At 35.7% G+C, this 18,534-nt stretch overlaps 1 protein-coding gene across 4 annotated transcripts in view; it reads left to right on the forward strand.

Annotated features, from left to right (window-relative positions):
• The window catches only part of LOC114312393 (uncharacterized), a 32,364-nt gene extending 16,666 nt beyond the window's left edge, over nt 1–15,698 (forward strand). For all 4 annotated transcript variants that reach the window (XM_028258623.2, XM_082882987.1, XM_082882989.1 and 1 more), the window contains 6 exons: nt 3,528–3,945; nt 6,989–7,133; nt 9,690–9,805; nt 10,159–10,237; nt 11,926–12,159; nt 15,038–15,698. In XM_028258623.2, coding sequence (XP_028114424.2) covers nt 3,528–3,945; nt 6,989–7,133; nt 9,690–9,805; nt 10,159–10,237; nt 11,926–12,159; nt 15,038–15,388 — 1,343 coding nt within the window. In that variant the 3' untranslated portion in view covers nt 15,389–15,698. The remainder of the gene's footprint in view (nt 1–3,527; nt 3,946–6,988; nt 7,134–9,689; nt 9,806–10,158; nt 10,238–11,925; nt 12,160–15,037) is intronic.
• Nucleotides 15,699–18,534: the final 2,836 nt, after the last annotated feature.

Below are 18,534 nucleotides of genomic sequence, written 5' to 3' on the forward strand. Positions count from 1 at the left end.
ATCTTATCTACATGATTCTTAGTTGCCTAACATTCTAGCTCATACAATATCGCTGGTCTAATAGCCGTTCTATGTAACTTCTCTTTTAGTCTAGCGGGTACTCGTTTATCGCTCAGTACCCCAAACGCACTCTATCACTTAAGCCACCCTGCCTTAATTCTATGGATCACATCTGCTCCAATCTCCCTAGCCATTGTGATAATTGATTCTAAATAATGAAAATGTTCAATCTTAGGCAGTTCTTGGTTCTCAATCTTCACTTCTGCTCTGCTTCCATTGTTACTGTTACTAAAATTACACTCCATATACTCTGTCTTAGTTCAGCTTATCCTAAACCCTTTAGATTCAAGTGTTTCTTTCCAAATCTATTCTCTCTCAACTTAAATTCTATTGGTACTACTCCTACCCATTTTCGAATATAATCATTCCTAATCTTTTCTAGTCTTGCCACACATCCACTTGAGCATCCTCATCTCAACAACACTCATCTTATCTACATGTTGTTTCTTAGTTGCTCAACATTCCGATCTATACAACATCACTGGTCTAATAGCCGTTTTATAGAACTTTCCTTTTAGTCTAGTGGATACTCGTTTATCGCCCAGTGTCCCAGACGCACTCCGTCACTTAAGCCACCCTACCTTAATTCTACGGATTACATCCGCTCCAATCTCCCAGGCCGTTGTGATAATCAATTCTAAATAATGAAAATGTTCACTCTTAGGTAGTTCTTGGTTCTCAATCTTCACTTATTCTCTGCTTTCATTGTTATTAGTTCTGCTTATCCTAAATCCTTTAGATTCAAGTGCTTCTCTCTAAGTCTCCAACTTAGTGTTAACTCCTTCTCTAGTCTCATCCACTAACATGATATCATCTGCAAAAAACATACACCATGACATATTATCCTGAATATTTCTCGTCAACGCATCCGTAACAAAAGCAAAAAGATACGGACTTAAGGTTGGTCCTTGGCGTAACCCTACAGTAATTGAATATTCACTTGTCTCTCCAGCAGGCGATCTAATAATGGTCACCACACCTTCAAACATATCCCTAATCACATCAATGTAACCTTTTGTCACCCCTTTCTTTTCTAACCCCCACTGGATTATATTCCGAAACACTTTATCATATGCTTTCTCAAGATCGATAAAACTATATGAATATCTATTTTCTTTTCTCTATACTTTTTTATTACTCTCCTCAAAAGATAGATCGCTTCCATTGCTGACCTACCAGACATACTCAAATTGATTCTTTGACATCTCTGTTATATTTCGCAATCGACGTTCCACCACTCTCTCCCAGCTTGATTCCTCTATAGTTATTGCAGTTTTGGACGTCTCCTTTATTCTTATAGATTGACACTAAAATACTCTTCCTCCACTTCGCTAGCATTTTCCTAGTCAACAAAATTTTACTAAATAACTTAGTTAACTAAGCAATCCCCTTCTTATCTAAACATTTTCAAGTTTCAACAAGGATATCTAAAGCCTTATTCGATTTCATCTAGTTAAGTGCAATCATCACTTCAAAATTCGTAATCCTCTGATAGAACCTATAGTCCTGGTTTTTCATATAATTGCCTACTTCTTTCCCTTTTGACCTACTTCCATGTTCCTCATTTAACAATTTCTCAAAATAGTTCTTCCACCTCTCCTTAATTTCTTCATCCTTCACCAACATCTTAGAGTCCTCACTCTTGATGCACTTAACCTGATTAAAATCTCTTATTCTCCTTCCTCTTATCTTTGCAAGTTTGTATATTATTTTCTCTCATTCCTTATTATTTAGTCTAGTGTATAGGTCATCATAGGCTTTCAACTTAGTCTCCCTCACTACTTTTTTGACTACCTTATTAGCCAATTTGTAGCTCTTAAGGTTTTCTTGAGTTCTATTGTTCTATCACTTTTTAAAGCACTCTTTTTTTCGTCTTTACTACTGCTTGAACCTCCTCTCTCCATCACCAAGTTTCCCTAGAGTTAGGTCTCTTTCCTTTCGACACTCCAAGAACTTCCCTTGAGATTCTCCTCATACAATTGGCCATCGAGTTCTACATATTGTTAGTATCATCTTCCAAGTCCCAAGTACCAAGTACCTTCTTTATCCATTCTATTCATAAATATTTCTAGTTTATCTCCTATTATGTCCCACCATCTCTTCCTATGACTCCCACTATCCTTCTTAGCTTGGTATTGCCTTTTAAACCATAAATCTAGTACCAAAATCCTATGTTGAGACGTCAGGTTCTCTCAAGGAATCACCTTACAATCGTTGCATTTTAGACGGTGCACTTTTCTTACTAGAAAGTAGTCTATTTGGCTCCTAATTGATCCACTCTTAAAGGTTATCAAATGGTCCTCTCTCTTCTTATACATAGTATTAGCCACCTCCAAGTCAGAAGCCTACACAAAATCTAAAATACTCTCAGCAGCCTCATTTCTGTCACCAAAACCATACCTACCATGCATCCTCTCATAACCTAGTTTATCTATTCCTATATGGCCGTTGAAATCACCCATTATAACTAGGTTTTCTCCTATGGATATTTCTTGTAATACCTCATCCATTTGGTCCAAAAAATCTCTCTTAGTCTGATCGTCTAATCCTACTTGTGGGGCGTATGCACTAATAACGTTCACTATATTCTCTCCAATAGTTAGTTTAGGCAACATAATCCTATCACCTTTCCTAATAATCGCCACTACATTTTCTACAAGACTCTTGGCAACTATTATTCCTACCCCATTCCTATGTCTATCCTTGCCACTATAATACAGTTTAAAACCGGTATCCTCTATTTTCCTAGCTTTCTCACCCGTTCACATAGTTTCTTATACATAAGCTATACTAACTCTCTTCCTAATCATGACATCTACCAATTCCATAATCTTACCAGTAAAAGTTCTTACATTGCATGTGGCTACCCTAAACCTATAGTCTTGGACTAGTTTCTTTATCCACGCTCGTACAGAAAAATGTGAAAACCTTTGCCCATTTTTCACCACACCCAGGCGTCGATGCGGTGCTCCTTGCTTACTTTTCGAAACACCTGGAGGCAGGCGCAACACGTCAATTAAGGGGAACGACCTAGCATTTAATCGATTCAAAATAGGATTCATTTTCATAAGGGATCCGAGCGGCTTTTTGACGTGTTGGCTGTCGATTACCTAATAGACAACCCTCCTCCTTTACTCGGACTTGGGACTGGCGGAGTTTATAGCTTCACAATATATATATATATATATGCGTGTGTGTGTGTGCGTGTGTGTGTGTGAGTGTGTGTTTAAGCACCCGGTCCCACAAGAAAAAATGAAGGCCTGGAATTGGTTTCCCATTCATAATATCATTTTAATTACATTATGTTTTGCATTATCCACTGTCCTTTGAGATTCTCTCTTGTAACCTTGTCCTCTAAATGGGAAAAGAAGAGCCGCGATGTGATTGATTATATAGGCTGATGAGCTTTTAATTTTTTTCATATTTTCTAAAGATTTGTTCCTTATGTATATCTTGCATTTTTACAGGACGAAGGTTCTTTGAGGAGTTGGATAGAGATGGTGATGGCCAAGTTACTTTGGAAGATCTTGAAATTGCTATGAGAAAGAGAAAACTACCTCGGAGATATGCACATGAATTCATGCACCATACTAGAAGTCACTTGTTTTCGAAGTCTTTTGGTTGGAAACAATTCTTGTCATTGATGGAACAAAAGGAACCAACCATTCTACGAGCTTATACTACTCTGTGTTTGAGCGAGTCTGGGACATTGCAAAAGAGTGAAATCTTGACATCGCTAAAGAATGCTGGTCTTCCGGCTAATGAGGACAATGCTGTTGCCATGATGAGGTTTCTGAAAGCAGACACGGAAGAATCTATTTCTTATGGACATTTTCGGAATTTTATGCTTCTACTTCCATCTCATCGACTTCAAGAAGATCCCCGGTGAGATATTTTTGTTCTTTCAAATAGTATGATTTGTGAAATTTCAGCAGAAACTTAAAGTAACCTGGTGTTGACCTGTCTTCATTTCACGTGGAAGTAAGAAATGAAATGTGTTTAATTGATAGCTGGTTTGGTCTCATTTGCATAGAATTTTTCAGAAGAATGGAACAGCTGGAGAAGAAATTTGGTGACATGTTTTTAGAAAGTATCTAGTGCTCCTGTTCAGGTGGTTTCAAGAAATTTTTTTTTGGCGGTAATTGTTTTTAGTGAAAATTGCGCCTTTTTCTCATTATTTAAGTCATTGGTACATGATGGGCAATGAATATAGAAAAAAATTGTTGAAAAGTCCAATCTAAGGAGGGTATAAGACGTTAGGCCCAATAGATATTTTTTGTTGGTAAGAAGTCCACCTTTTGTGAAATAATTTGGTAAGAAGTCTTCTTATTTGTTTTGAAGGACATTTTGTTTCTAATTTTACCTCTTAATTTATCTGTTGACTTTTTTTTATCTGTTTAATTTTTTTGACTATTTGTTCAATTATTTTTAGCCGACCCCATTTGATGGGACTTAAGGCTTGGCTTGGCTTGGCTTGGTTTGGTTTGGTTTATTTGTTCAATTATTTTTCCCTTATCTATTCAAATATCTATCCAAATTTTATTATATATTCAATTTATTCATTTACCTGTTTAAATCTATCTATCCCAATTTTATTATCTATTCGTTTTTTTCTTGAATTCTATCTGTCAAAATCTTATCTATCCAAATTTTTCTAGGCAACCAAACAGGGCATCCAAAAACACACCCGTCTGTTGAAATTCTATCCAAAAACACAAAGCAGTCTCTCTCTCTCTCTCTCTCTACCAAAACAAGTCTCTCTCTCTGTCTAACACAACCAGAGAACAAAAGAGGAAAATGAACCTGACCCAAAAAAAAAAAAAGAAGGAATATGAACAGATCTGGACTTTTTGAAGTCTGCTTTCTCAACAGATCTGAGTATTTTGAACAGATCTGAACCTGTCTTTGAACAGATCTATTGAATTTTCATTTTCAACCACATCAACACTAGATCTAGATCTGGAAAATGCTGGAAATAACCCAGAAATTTACCAAATATAAACAAAGCCACATGTCACATACATATACATACATATATATAAATGAAAACACACATAGATATACATGAAAACAAATACAAAAACACACACAGATCACGTACATATACATACATATATATACGTATATATGTATATAATTTCCATTGAGATTCTCGATGTAATTCAGCACAGAACAAAACCGAAACAAACTCAAAGCTTAAATGTTGAGACTTTTTTAAAATAAAACACATTACACAAATTTCAATTGATCTGTACATTAGATAACAAAGGATATACCAGTAGGTTTTCCACCAATCTCCACAGATCACACACACACACACACACACAGAGTTCACACAAGAAAATGATCAACAGCTTGGAGTGGGTGCAGGTTGGATCGCCGGCGTTGGTGGCGAACTGGATATCTGATCTGTTTCAGATCTCAGATTTGAGATCGTCAGCGGTTGAGACGGCGACGGTGGTGTTGGGAGGAAGGATGGTGGTATTGCGGTGGTGGTGGTGTGGGAGATGAAGAGAGGGAGAAGAGAGAAGAGAGATCGTTGGCAGTCGCGATGGTGACAGTGGTGTTGGAGGGGAAGGATGGTGACGGTGATGGTGGTGCCGGAGATAGTGGTGTCGGGACAGTGGTGGTGGTGTCGGAGAGAGATAGAGAGAGGGAGAGAGGGTTTGATTTATCTTTTTCCACCGTATAGCATATATATAGACATGGGTACTTTTGTCATTTTACAGGAATTTGTTCTTATGGACAAAGTATTTAGAGTGTGGAACTTTGGATAGAAAAAAAAAAAAAAAAAAAAAAAAAAAAAAAGAAGAAGAAGAAAAAAAAGAAAAATCCAAAATTGGATTTACGGACCGAGAGCCCATGAATATATTCATTTGATAGGATTGGGAAAACATGGGGAAGCTATTGCCGGTGATTGAACTGAAATGGCTTTAAACATCTTCTGGCTTTAAATCTTCTCTTTGGTAGGAACTTCAAGTGCATTTATCATCAATAATAATAATAAATTTTTTCATTTCATTGTGCTCATCAAATAATCTAGAGTGTCATGTGTGATATTTATGTGAACCCACAAAAAAATATTAAACATGAAATAAATCTTCATATATTTGAAGCATACGGGGAAAAAAAAAACATTTAAAGCCCATGAATGATGCATGAAAATGTTATTCATTAACGAGAACTAAAATGCACATTTTATAAGTGAGAAGTGTATGTTGCGTTGTCGAGTATGATAAAGATTTTGACTTGTAATATATAGTTTATATCTGAGGTGCTCCCCTTCAGTGCTTTTTAATATAATTTATTTTACTTAAAAAATACATAGATTATACTAAAACTAATTTATTTTATGGTACCTGCAATCATTGAATATTCATAGAAGAATTCGGCATCACACACACAATAGACATACTAAAACTAATTTATTTTAAGGTACCTGCAATCATTGAATATTCATAGAAGAATTCGGCATCACACACACAAATAGACATACAAAAATATTCCTTGGAGATGGTTGTGTAGAAAACAACACAATAAATCATGCAAATGGGAAAATCAATATTAAATATCCTGTTGCAGCTATTTGCTCTTGAAAACATGTCTGCATGCGGCCACTTGTGTGTGTGTGTGTGTGTGCGCGCGTGTGTTTGAGAGAGAGAGAGAGAGAGAGAGAGAGTGTGGCAGTAAAGCACCTTTGTTGTTGTTGTTTATTTATTTATTTTATAAATTAGTAATAACTGTGGAAATGAAAATAAGAAGCAGTAAAGCACCTCTTTAGGTTTATGGGTAGGGTGTGCGGCTGTAATTCGCCTTGCTTTGTTGTTGAGAGATCCTAATTTTTTGATATACTTGACCTCAACGAGGGTCCATATGAGCTGCAAGGTCACTTTTAGCTGATAGTAACTTTATTTTATAAATCATGCAGGAGTATCTGGTTCGAAGCTGCTACTGTTGTTGCTGTTGCACCACCTGTGGACTTACCTGCTAACAGTGTTCTGAAATCTGCATTAGCAGGGGGCCTGTCTTGTGCACTCTCTTGTGCATTAATGCACCCTGTTGATACAGTAAAGGTAAAGTCATCAGCTTAATACTCTGTCTTTTTTTCCTTCCTTCCCTCACCCACAAGGGTAATGTTTCATGTGTATACTTATGTTATCATGTCCTATGTTTCTCACTCGCTTAGATATGCCCATACAGGGAAATCTATGACGTAAAATCAATGCTTAGCCTATAATATAATTGATATGACAATGAACATTTTTCGACTTGTCCGCTAGTCCAATTACAATAACATCTTTATAGATGCAAGCGATGGATGATAAAATCGATGCTCTGGATGGGCCTGGCCTTAGCGTATAGCTATTCTGTTTGTAATGGATTATGGAAACTTTGTAGTGAGAAAGGTCTCATTTATGAACTATCTTTACCGAGCTTTTGAGGCTGGATGATACTGTGTCTTTGTGAGAGATTATTATGAGCACTTGCAATGCAAATTGTTATGTCATAAAGCAATTATTCTGAATCTCTGGATGACGTGGAGGCAGGAAGGAATATTGTCACGCCCTTAATTCAAAGATACAGAACAATGAACCAGAACAGTATTAATGTGACAGGTGGTGAATAAATTATAAAGACTCATTTATTAATTTAATATTTAAAGTGATTTGGCTTGGTTTGAAGGTACAGTCACTAGGGAATGATCTGTGACCTTACACCTACCATGTACGAGCATGCATACATACATTTCCCAATAGGTCCCCATAAAGAAACAAAATTATACAAATTTCAATCATCTTGGGGCTCACAAATCAAGCCTTCAAATAAATTTACAAAAGTTTAATTAAAGAAAGAAAATAACTGGGACTACCCATAATGGCTCCAAGTCCTATATAATAATAACACATGGTGTAAGCCCCACCCAAAGTGAGTGTTATTCACCTTCCTTCTTTCCGAAAACAAACAGCAAGTCCAAAAGATATTACAGTCTTAAGAGTTTACTATTACAAATATTACAACAGAATATCAAAATGAAGCATGAAAGTGACTCTTTAAACCCCGAACCAGCTTAATGCAGGTCCTCTCGGCTCATTTCCTAAAAAGGAAGGGATGAACTAACTAGTGTAGTATAGAATAATTTTCTACAAACTTATATGTTATCATGGTGTACAGTAGTGTTGTGTGTACAGATAATTTCTGCGCACTGAACTAACAAGTAAAGGGCAATACGATGTTGTCAAATGAGATACGAATGATGCAATGTTGACATATGAAGCGTGAATGATGCAAAGTGTATGAAATGTGATAATTAAATAAAATAAGACCAACTCTTGATTAATTCCTCATTAATGAGTTTCGTGGTTTCACAAACACAGGTGCACACCACACCACACCACACCACACCACACCACACCAAACCACACCACACCACACACCCTCAGTTTGCATGACACCAATTCCATGCACCTTCTTTACGGAGAAGTCATGTGATATTCTAACTTTCACTAGTTGTTAGCCGGAAGGACCCGTTGTCCCATTGGCCAAATTTTGGGTCTTTCACCTAGGAGCCTGGAACCCAAGTTGATTTATTCCACAAAGTGACTCACACCAAAATTTCAACATGTGATTCAATAAACATGCTTCAACAATAATTTCAACATGAATGATAATTTAGATTCTCAATGTAAATCCTAACATAGCCAAAAATTAGGGATTTTCCACAAAAGGTGTTCCAAACACAAATTGAATTGACAACAACCACCAATCCACCACCAATTTCATGAAGAGGCTAAGAAACATGAACAAGTACAACTAAAATATAACTATAGCATGATGACCTGCAATGTATGTAAAACAAACTAAAGGAAACACATAATAACTTATAGAGAGAGAGAGAGAGAGAGAGAGAGACTTGTTCTGATGGAAATCATGCATAAGTACAAAAAAGGAGGGTACAAAAAGTGGAAAAGGATGGACCGTGTCACCTGAATTTTAGCTGAATCTGTTGCACTGCTCGAGAGGTCCCTCTAGTTCCTCAGGTTCTGCACTCTGCAGAAGAAGAAGATTTTGCGAGGTCCAATTGACTTCATGAGCGGTCAACCCAAGTTCACAGCATAAATCTTTGCAACAAAAAGTCCTGCAAGCTACAGAGACCGCTTGAGTGGTCAATTGATTGCTCAAGGGAACACCCAAAATTTCTGGTATAAAAACCAAATGAAGTCTCCAGTTCAAAGCCCCAACAACTCTCTTTAACTATGAAAATGAAATACAATGTAATAATTCGACATGAACGAGGTTCAATCACATCTTTACAACCTCAGTAAGTCATGTCAACCCATGGATCCAATTACAAATATTCTGAACCTGGAGAGATATTCATTTAAAATAGGGTTTTGAAACCCGGAATGTTACAAATGTGGTGGGGAGTCTGGACCTAGTGGCTTCATAGTTTTTACTTTACAGCACAAGACAACTACTAGTTCATATGATTAAATAATTAAAAGAGCAGAAGTAAATAATTAAATTATTCAAAAGAGTTAAACATATATTCTGCAAAGTTGGTCTTGGTACACATTGTTTCTTTTATGGTTTTCCATTGGGCCACTGATAATGGTTTAATGGTTTCTCAGACTCAAGTGCAAGCATCAACACTCAACTTTCCTGAGATTTTGTCAAAGCTTCCGCAAATTGGGCTCCAGGGGGTATACAAAGGCTCCATCCCAGCAATTCTTGGACAGTTTTCAAGGTAATTATTACTCCTTCCATCCCATATTGTTGGTCCATTTTGTCATTTTTTGATGTCCCAAAATGGTTGTCCATTTTAAAAAGTCAAAAACATAAATTTTATGTTATTCCAAAACTACCCTTTAAAAATTATTATAACAATATTTAATAATGGGAATAAAGGGGCAATATGGTAAATCAATATCTTTTGATTTGACTTTAAAACAATAATTACATGTTCCATTAAAAAGTTTGAATTTTCAAAAGGGACCAACATTGTGGGACGGAGGGAGTATTATTTTTTTTTTCTCTTGTTTTTTGGTTTTGTTTAGTGAGTCTTGCTTGTTTAACTAACATGTACTTCTGGCATTGCAGCCATGGCTTGCGAACTGGCATTTGTGAAGCAAGTAAGCTTGTGTTAATAAATGTTGCTCCAAACCTTCCCGACATACAGGTACTATCTATTGTAAAATTATACAGTGGTTCTTATATGGATTGCTCTTTTTTTTCCCTTATTCTCTAAGAAGCATGGACAAGGAAGCGTGACACGAGACGGACACGCCGACATGCCAATTTTCAACAAATGTAGGACATGGCACGTGGAGGACACACATGAAATATATAATTTTATATATTTATTATATGTTATATATATGAATATAGCATTTAAAGATAAGAAAAAATGCAATATGATACTAATTCCTATAAATTTATATAATTTTTGTTTTATTATTGTATTTTGAGTTGTTTTGTTTAAACTTATAATTAGTTTCATCTGTGTCTAATCGATAGATACGTGTGTTTAAGCGATAAACACGTGTATCTTCCAAGTGTCCAAAGAGTGTTTGGATCTTTAAAAAAAATTAAAAAATAGGACACGTTTTGAAGAGTGTCGGACTTGTGCTGGGGAAGTGTCCAAAGAGTGTCGGTGTCTGACATGGACATGACACGGATACGTAACCTTCTTTAGAAGTGTCCATGCTTCATAGCTTCTTCTTCTTGTAGTTTTTGTTTCTATTTTTCAGTTCTACATATATATATATATATATATATTTTTTTTTTTTGAGGAAAAACTTGCTTCCTTGGTTACCTAACGTTATTTATCTTCAAGATCGAACAGAATTTTGGCAGAGCATCTCACTGTCCTTCCCAAGCACAGCTTGGTTATCTTTTTGGATCCTTTTATTCCCTAATTTTTTCACTGCTGAATTAGTATGAGTGCAGAATAGTATGTCTAATCTTAATATGATTTTTAAAGTCTTTTCCTTGTCAACATCCTAGTCTCTTTTACTCTTGTTTGAATACTGCACTCTGTTAGCTACCCAGGTTTAATCCTAGGTCATAGGTTTGCTGCCACTGTTTCTAACAGGATTATGTTGGTAGCACCTTATCCTGAATCGCATCTTTCTTACAAGATTTTCTGTATCATTAATTGTGGGTGCTCTGCATTGTGTCCAGTGTATAGACTTCTTAATTTGTCATCGAATAGATTATAGTGTATTTTTCTTCAATTTAATCATTCAACAACACAGTTCTATGAGCATTATGATCCATTGTTTTACACTATTGTCATTCCAAAACTCCACTCCATCTAGATTTTAGTTCATTATATCTTACTTTTTCTCCTATTAAGAACTTTTAATTAAAAACGTAGAAAAATTTATTGGATCACTTTGGATCGATAAATTCACAGTTTTGGAACAAAATTGTACACCATGTTTTAGAACGTGCGTTCCAAAATGTAAATTGCTAGGGTGTTTGCGTTTTCTGGTAGCACTGGTTTGAGTAGTGGTGGCATCATTTGCAGAAGCATCTCTTACTCCAACCGAAAGTAGAACACTGCTGTTTGTTATGTAAAATTAACTCGGACCAGTTACCTTTTCACTTTTGTGATACTGCTTGCATATAGATAGACTTCAGGAATGGTGCTTGCTCAGTCACATGCATCGTGTGCACGTTGTGTTTGTGGCACATCACAAATCATATTTGAAGTGTGGTATTGCATATTGGTTTCCAGATGTAACTGTGAACTTGGATATGTACGATTATTTGACATTGATAGAGATTTGAAGCAGTGAATGAATTAGTTTGATAGAGATTTGAAGCAGTAAATGAATTAGTTTGTATTTTCCTGCTACATAGGTTCAATCTGTAGCATCTTTCTCTAGCACTGTCCTGGGGACAGCAGTGAGGATACCATGTGAGGTATTGAAACAAAGGCTGCAGGCTGGCATTTTTGATAATGTTGGGGAGGCAATTGTTGGTACTTGGAATCAAGATGGTCTTAAAGGTTTTTTCCGTGGTACTGGTGCCACTCTTTTCCGGGAGGTTCCATTCTATGTTGCAGGCATGGGGCTTTATGCTGAATCCAAAAAGGTATGGAATGTTCCCATGTGAAGCCAGATATAATACCTTCAACTTTACATTTATTTGGTGCTTCTAGAATGTGTTCATGGGCACTAATAGGTAGATCACCACTAGTGAAACAGACCCAACAATGTATGTCAAACTATCCAAGACTGTAGGGAGAAACATAATGCAAACAACAAACGAGTATAGATGGTGAGACTTGAACCTAAGACCTCCCAGAACACTCTTGATACCATGTTAGATCACCACTAGTCCCAAAAGCTTAAGCTATTAGGAAATTAGTCCAACAATGTATATCAAACTATTCAACTCTAAAATACATTTAGTTTTGCTTCCGTATTGCTCTTGTATTGTTTTCTTTTCCTGTTTTTTCATGCGTGCTGCTACTATTTTCTTCATATTTATTTTGATCTGTATTGGATTTGATAAGCTGAATGTTCCCTTTAATAGGGTCATCTTGACCAGGCTGTTAACTGTAGTACTTTTACTGGAGCACAACTATATCCATCATTGCTTTCACTAGACCCAGAGTCATAGGGTTACCTTTTGTTTTTCCTTCCTCAAGTCCAAGGATGACCCCCCATGTTTTTTCCTTTTTTTGGTTGGTAGCTTGCCTGCTTAATTTTCTTTTCTTCTGTTTGGTTGGGTGCTTGCACATGATTTGTTTGCCTTTGGGTGCCTACATTGTTGGGATTTCGAGTTTAGCTGTGATGCTTGCTGCATCTCGTGTCTTTTGTTGATGTAATTGAATATTGTATGTTGTTTTACTTCTTGATTACAGCAATAAATTCCTTTATTTTGCTGATCAAAAAAATAATCTTCTTCAATATCTTTGTTGGTTTGAGAAAACAAATACAAGATTTCCTTGGTTTTGTGTACTCAAATCAACATTGAGTTTGACCCAAATAATAAGATTTTTAATTTTTCCTTTTTAATCAAGCAATAAGGTCACTTCATTGTTGGAAATAATCCAGTATGCATTGTAATTGGCCCAATGATAATTGTATTTCCATTGTCTTACCTTCTTGTGTGGAGTAGTGCATCAATAATATTTTGTGACATCAACAAATAAATTAAGCACCTACTTGGCTGTTCCTTGAATCTGAATGACTTGGTTTCAGTTAAAAATTTGTTATTTCAAACAAAATCATTTCCTGGAAACAGTGGCCATCTCAAAGTTGATGTTAAGAATATCAAAATTTTCATTTCAAAAAACCTAGAAAGGATGATATACAAGAATTAGGGTGAAGTTTTCTATATTCCTTGTGTTCGTTTCAATGTCATAGATTTGTCCTATGAAAATCCTTATATAATTGGATGGAGCCATTCAAATTCAGGTTATGTGTAATTAGGCTATAAATTTTCTGAAGGTTGAATATAAAATGTGCAACTATACCTGAATAGCATAGAATGAGCAAGCAGAACAAAAAGCTACTAACAACCCTACCTAAAAAAAAGTCACGGAAGCATACCCGAAAAGTTTTCTGTGGCAGATACTCAAAGATACTAATTGTTTAAAACCTATCTACTGACATCTTCCTTATTTAAGAGTCGGATAATTTCATGATGGTCCAGAAATACCAAAAGATTTTCTTTTTTGCCACTTAAATATTATATGATTCTTTTTGCCACTTAATGGTCTGGAACTTTTTACCAGGTAAAGATCAACTCTTTAACCACTTTGAGATGATTAAAATAGATCAATGAATCTGGAAAATATTGCTGATGTTGTAACTTGCGGTAAAGGCATTCAAGGGGTGTTCAATTTTTATTGTTGACAAAAGAAGAAACGATACAAAAATATGACCACATAAGTGATGGGTTGCTGAATACAACGACGTGGAAAAAACATTTAGTGCACTTGCGTACTAGCATATTGTTATAGGTTATGCTGATTGTACTTGATTGTAGGGCTATAAACGAGTTACGAGTCTAGTTAAGCTAAGCAGAAGGTTGTGCAAGTTTGGCTTGAAAACTTAACTAACTTCAATATGTGGTTGAACTTGGCTTGTTACCTTTCGAGTTCATCTGAAATGAGTTTCAATCAGGCCAATCATAACCCAAGTTTTGAGTAACTTGGTTTTTTATATAATCATAGAGTGCATATAAGCTTATCGAGCCAAGTTTAAGCCAAACTCATAAAATTAACAAGCTTTAAAATGTCTTTAATCTTGCCTAGTTTACATAATGAGTCGATCTCAAGTGAGCTTTTAGTTAGCAGAACACTACCTTCAGCAGTTTGGTTCATTTTACAACCCTACCTGATTGCCTGAGGTATACCTCGAGACACATGCCTACATTTGCAGTGATGAGAGCAATTGAGATCAATATTGTCGACTAAGGCTCTACTTAAGCCCTATGAACAATTGAATGGACACTTTTCATAGCTACTTCGGTTTTCGCTCAGATTAAAGGTCATCATCACTCAAAAAATTCATAATTTTGAACTAAGAAGTTCCCTGATGTGAACTTCTCGGCTGATGAAGACTTTTTAGCTTCATTTTGCATTTATTGAGGATATTTTAGTTATTAGTCTAGACTGATCCATCCGAACAACCACTGTTTTCTCATGACAATTTATATTTTTATTGTTTTTCTTGCGCTTTCTGTGGCATTCTGTAAATTTATGAAGCAGTATAACTAAGGGTGAGAAATAGTTCAATGTTTGGTCTGATGCATGATTTTAAATACCAATATCAGATATGTATCAGTATCTGATATACGGTCATATATCAGTTGTTATCTGGCAATATTGGCTGATAAATTAGTAACTAACAGTATTGGAAGTCCAAAATCCCATATGTAATGGCCGATATCTAACACCCTAATTTTATATACAATCATGTATACATCTCTGTACTGACTATCATGTATCCTGTTTTAGGTCGCCCAGCGTCTTTTGGGACGGGATCTGGAGCCCTGGGAGACAATTGTTGTTGGGGCTCTGTCTGGTGGGCTAACTGCTGTCAGCACAACGCCCTTTGACGTAATAAAAACTAGAATGATGACTGCTCCTGGGGGACGGCGTTTGTCAATGTCAATGGTGACCATCTTTATTCTCCGTCGTGAGGGACCTCTTGGATTTTTCAAAGGAGCTGTACCGAGGTTCTTTTGGGTTGCTCCACTGGGTGCCATGAATTTCGCTGGTTATGAACTTGCTAGGAAAGCCATGGAGAGAAACAAGGATGATCCCGTTGAGCAGCTCTCTCAAAAGAAGTTAGCCAGTTCTTGTTAAGTTTCTTTGAAGCTTGTGGGATTTTGTTTCATAATCATTGAATGTCAATGCTGCCAAAAGTTTTGATCTTTTTCCAAATTTTGGTAGCTGCATTTGCTTCAAATTTTATCTGTCGACATGTCTATCTTTTTTCAATTTGACAATGTAATCTCTTTTTACTTTACTTGCTTTTGACCTGTGAAAATGCCTGTGATGGCATGCATTATGTTGTTCTTGATTTATTTTTGTAACCCATTTTGTATATTTATGTGCAGTTAACTGTTATATTTCCATCTTTTGATATATAACCTTCTGTTTTCATTCTGGACTAGAATGTTGACCCATCTATCTCTCTTGAAATACTTTGAACTGTCTATCTTGATGGATTTAAATTCACTTCACGAATACGATAAGAGTATGTTCATCCCAAACACCAAGTTTTGTTTGGATCATGGATTTAGGTAGAGATTTGGAAAGGGTAAAGAAAATGAGAGAAAAATGTAAAAAAATAAAAATAATTAGTCTTAAATTTCATTCACATTTCTCTCCCCTTTTATTTTCTTTGTACAAATTTTTATCCAAATCTGTAATCCAAACATAGTTTGTATGAAGTTTTGGTAAGCTCCACCTAAATTATAAAATAGCTGAATAAAACATATAAAATGAAGGGCACGTTAACCCGATAGTCCTTGTCATTTGTGTAATTTTACTCTTGAATTGTTTTACGTTGTATCAATTTTATTAATAACCCCTCAAAAAATTAGACTAAAATCAAAAGGGAAAAATAATGAAGGGTTTGGCTTTCTCAAGCTGTCGTCTCAACCTTTGAGCCAGTGAAAATGGATATGCACTGCATCCCTCTATCTCGAGCCCATCGCAGGACATCTAAGCAAGTCACGGCTTCGGCAAGAAATAGTGATGGAAGGTGTAGCCTCTTGGCACTCTGGGCAACATGTTCTTGAATTTGATTGTAACAGACCCATGCTGCACCTGCCTTGAATCCCTCCTTGCGCCAAGATCAGTCAATTACAAATGGCCGTACCTGAAAATCAACATTGGCGCTGTTTGGGAAGAAAGGGTTGAGGCTATTATAGTCTCAAATTACAAATAAAAGCCAAAAAGTCTCACTGTTCAAAGTTTTTCAAAAAAAAAAAAAAATAAGGTTGCAACTGCGGGCAGTGTAGGCACAGCCTACACGGTCAATTGACAAATTGTTACATCAACTAGTAAATTATGATTTTGCCCTTTTATATCAATTTAAAAACTTGTAATCTTAAGGACAAATTTGTCATTTTTACTTCAAATATCATTTCAACACATTTTACAATACAACAACTTAAATAAAAATTCATCTCATCTTCCCAAATCTCATCTTCCCAAACACAAAAATTAAAATAGCCTATTAAAATAGTTAAAAAGTCAAAAAATCTCTAAAATAGCCGCTTCCCAAACGAGGCCATTGTTATACAAGGAATTGGAAAGAACACAATAATTATGCTGTGCTTAGTTGATGAATTTGAGGAGGAATTTAGAAAGGAAAATGGAAAAAGGTAGGTGAAATGTGAATAAAATATATTTACATTTCACTTAGTTTCACACCTTTGCCTTTTTCTTTTTTAAATCTCTCAACCAAACACAATGTTAGAGACATCATTTTCTGAAACGTTTTCCCTTTCCTGTCCCCTCAAATCCGTGTTGTCCCTAGTTGTTTCTGAAACCTTTTACCTTTCCTGTTCCCTCAAATCCGTGTTGTCCCTGGTTGTTGATAAATTAGAACTAGCAACAGTAACCACTAATTCTTGAACTTGGCTTAGAGCAACGCTAATTGGAGTCATGAATTTGTGATAAATCACACTATTCCTCTGCTTTCAAACCCGAACAAAGAAGATCTCTACCCACGAGATGCTTTTGCAACCCCATGACGCTTTAGTAGCAGGTTTAACAAAACAAAAGGGAGGATTGACAGTATTTACCAATTAACACCCGTGCCAAAAGAGAATCAGGTTGTGACAAAATCTTCCACGCTTGTTTAGCCAACAAAGCTTGGTTAAAACAACTCAAGTCCCTCAAACCAAGAACCCCCTCATACATTATGTGCCCCAAACTGTGAAAAAAGAAAATAAAAGAAGTCCCAAAACCTAGAAAAAATAGGGAAGTACAACAATCTGTATCGAATCAAGAAGATTAGATGTTGTCTTCCGTTGTAGAGCAGGTACAATAATATATGAACAAATTACATTTTATTCTTCTAAACTATTGTTTTATATCACTTTATTCATTTAAACTAAAAAATAGGGGTGCTCACGGATTGGGTTGGATTAGGTGACCTCTCATCTGTTATTCGTCATCTGTCCAAACTTATATAAATTGAAGAAAGTTAATCCATATTCATCCCCTTAGTTAGCGGATACAGATTGAGCGGGTTCTGCGGGTTGACGAGTGGATGCGAATTGGTTTGACGGTTGGAATTTACTGTTTTGGGTCTTTTTTTAAACTATTTTTCAGTAATTTTTTACTGTTTTCTGTCCAGAATTTTTATTGTTCATTTTTTATAATAAAAATAAAGGCCCAACTTTAAAAGATCATTTTTTAACATACAATGCACACAATTCATTTTATTAGGAGTGTTGACAGATCCAGGTAGAGTCAGGTGATCTCATACCCACTATCCGTCTTAACTTAGGCTAATTGGGAAAAATATATTTGCATACGTCCGCTTGAACCATTGAAACCGTCCATTTTTAATATTTTATTATTTTTCTAATTTATTTTGTAACTAAATAATATAAAAATTAAAATTTTCTAAATAGACAGGTCACGCTGGGCTAGGTTGGGCTAAAACTCTTTATTTCAAACTCAACCAAAAAATGGGCTAATTTTTTTTTTTTAACCCGACCCTATGGGTTAAATATTTTTTCCAATACCTAAAAATATCAAGTTGAATTGGGCAGGATGGCCATCAGCTCGATGTCTAGCCCTAGCTATACTCACTCATCCAATTTCTAAATTAATAAATATTCAACACAAAATTGAATTTCTTTTTATCATTTTGTTTGGGTCAATTGACAAATATTTTAATACACAAATTTAATAGGATAAATTATAAATATACCTCCTAAGATTTATCAAAAATATCAATATCTCCCTCACATTGAGGAAATTGCATC

Source organism: Camellia sinensis, chromosome 8, assembly GCF_055761805.1.
Source record: "Camellia sinensis isolate YWXY chromosome 8, ASM5576180v1, whole genome shotgun sequence".
Taxonomy (NCBI): domain Eukaryota; kingdom Viridiplantae; phylum Streptophyta; class Magnoliopsida; order Ericales; family Theaceae; genus Camellia; species Camellia sinensis.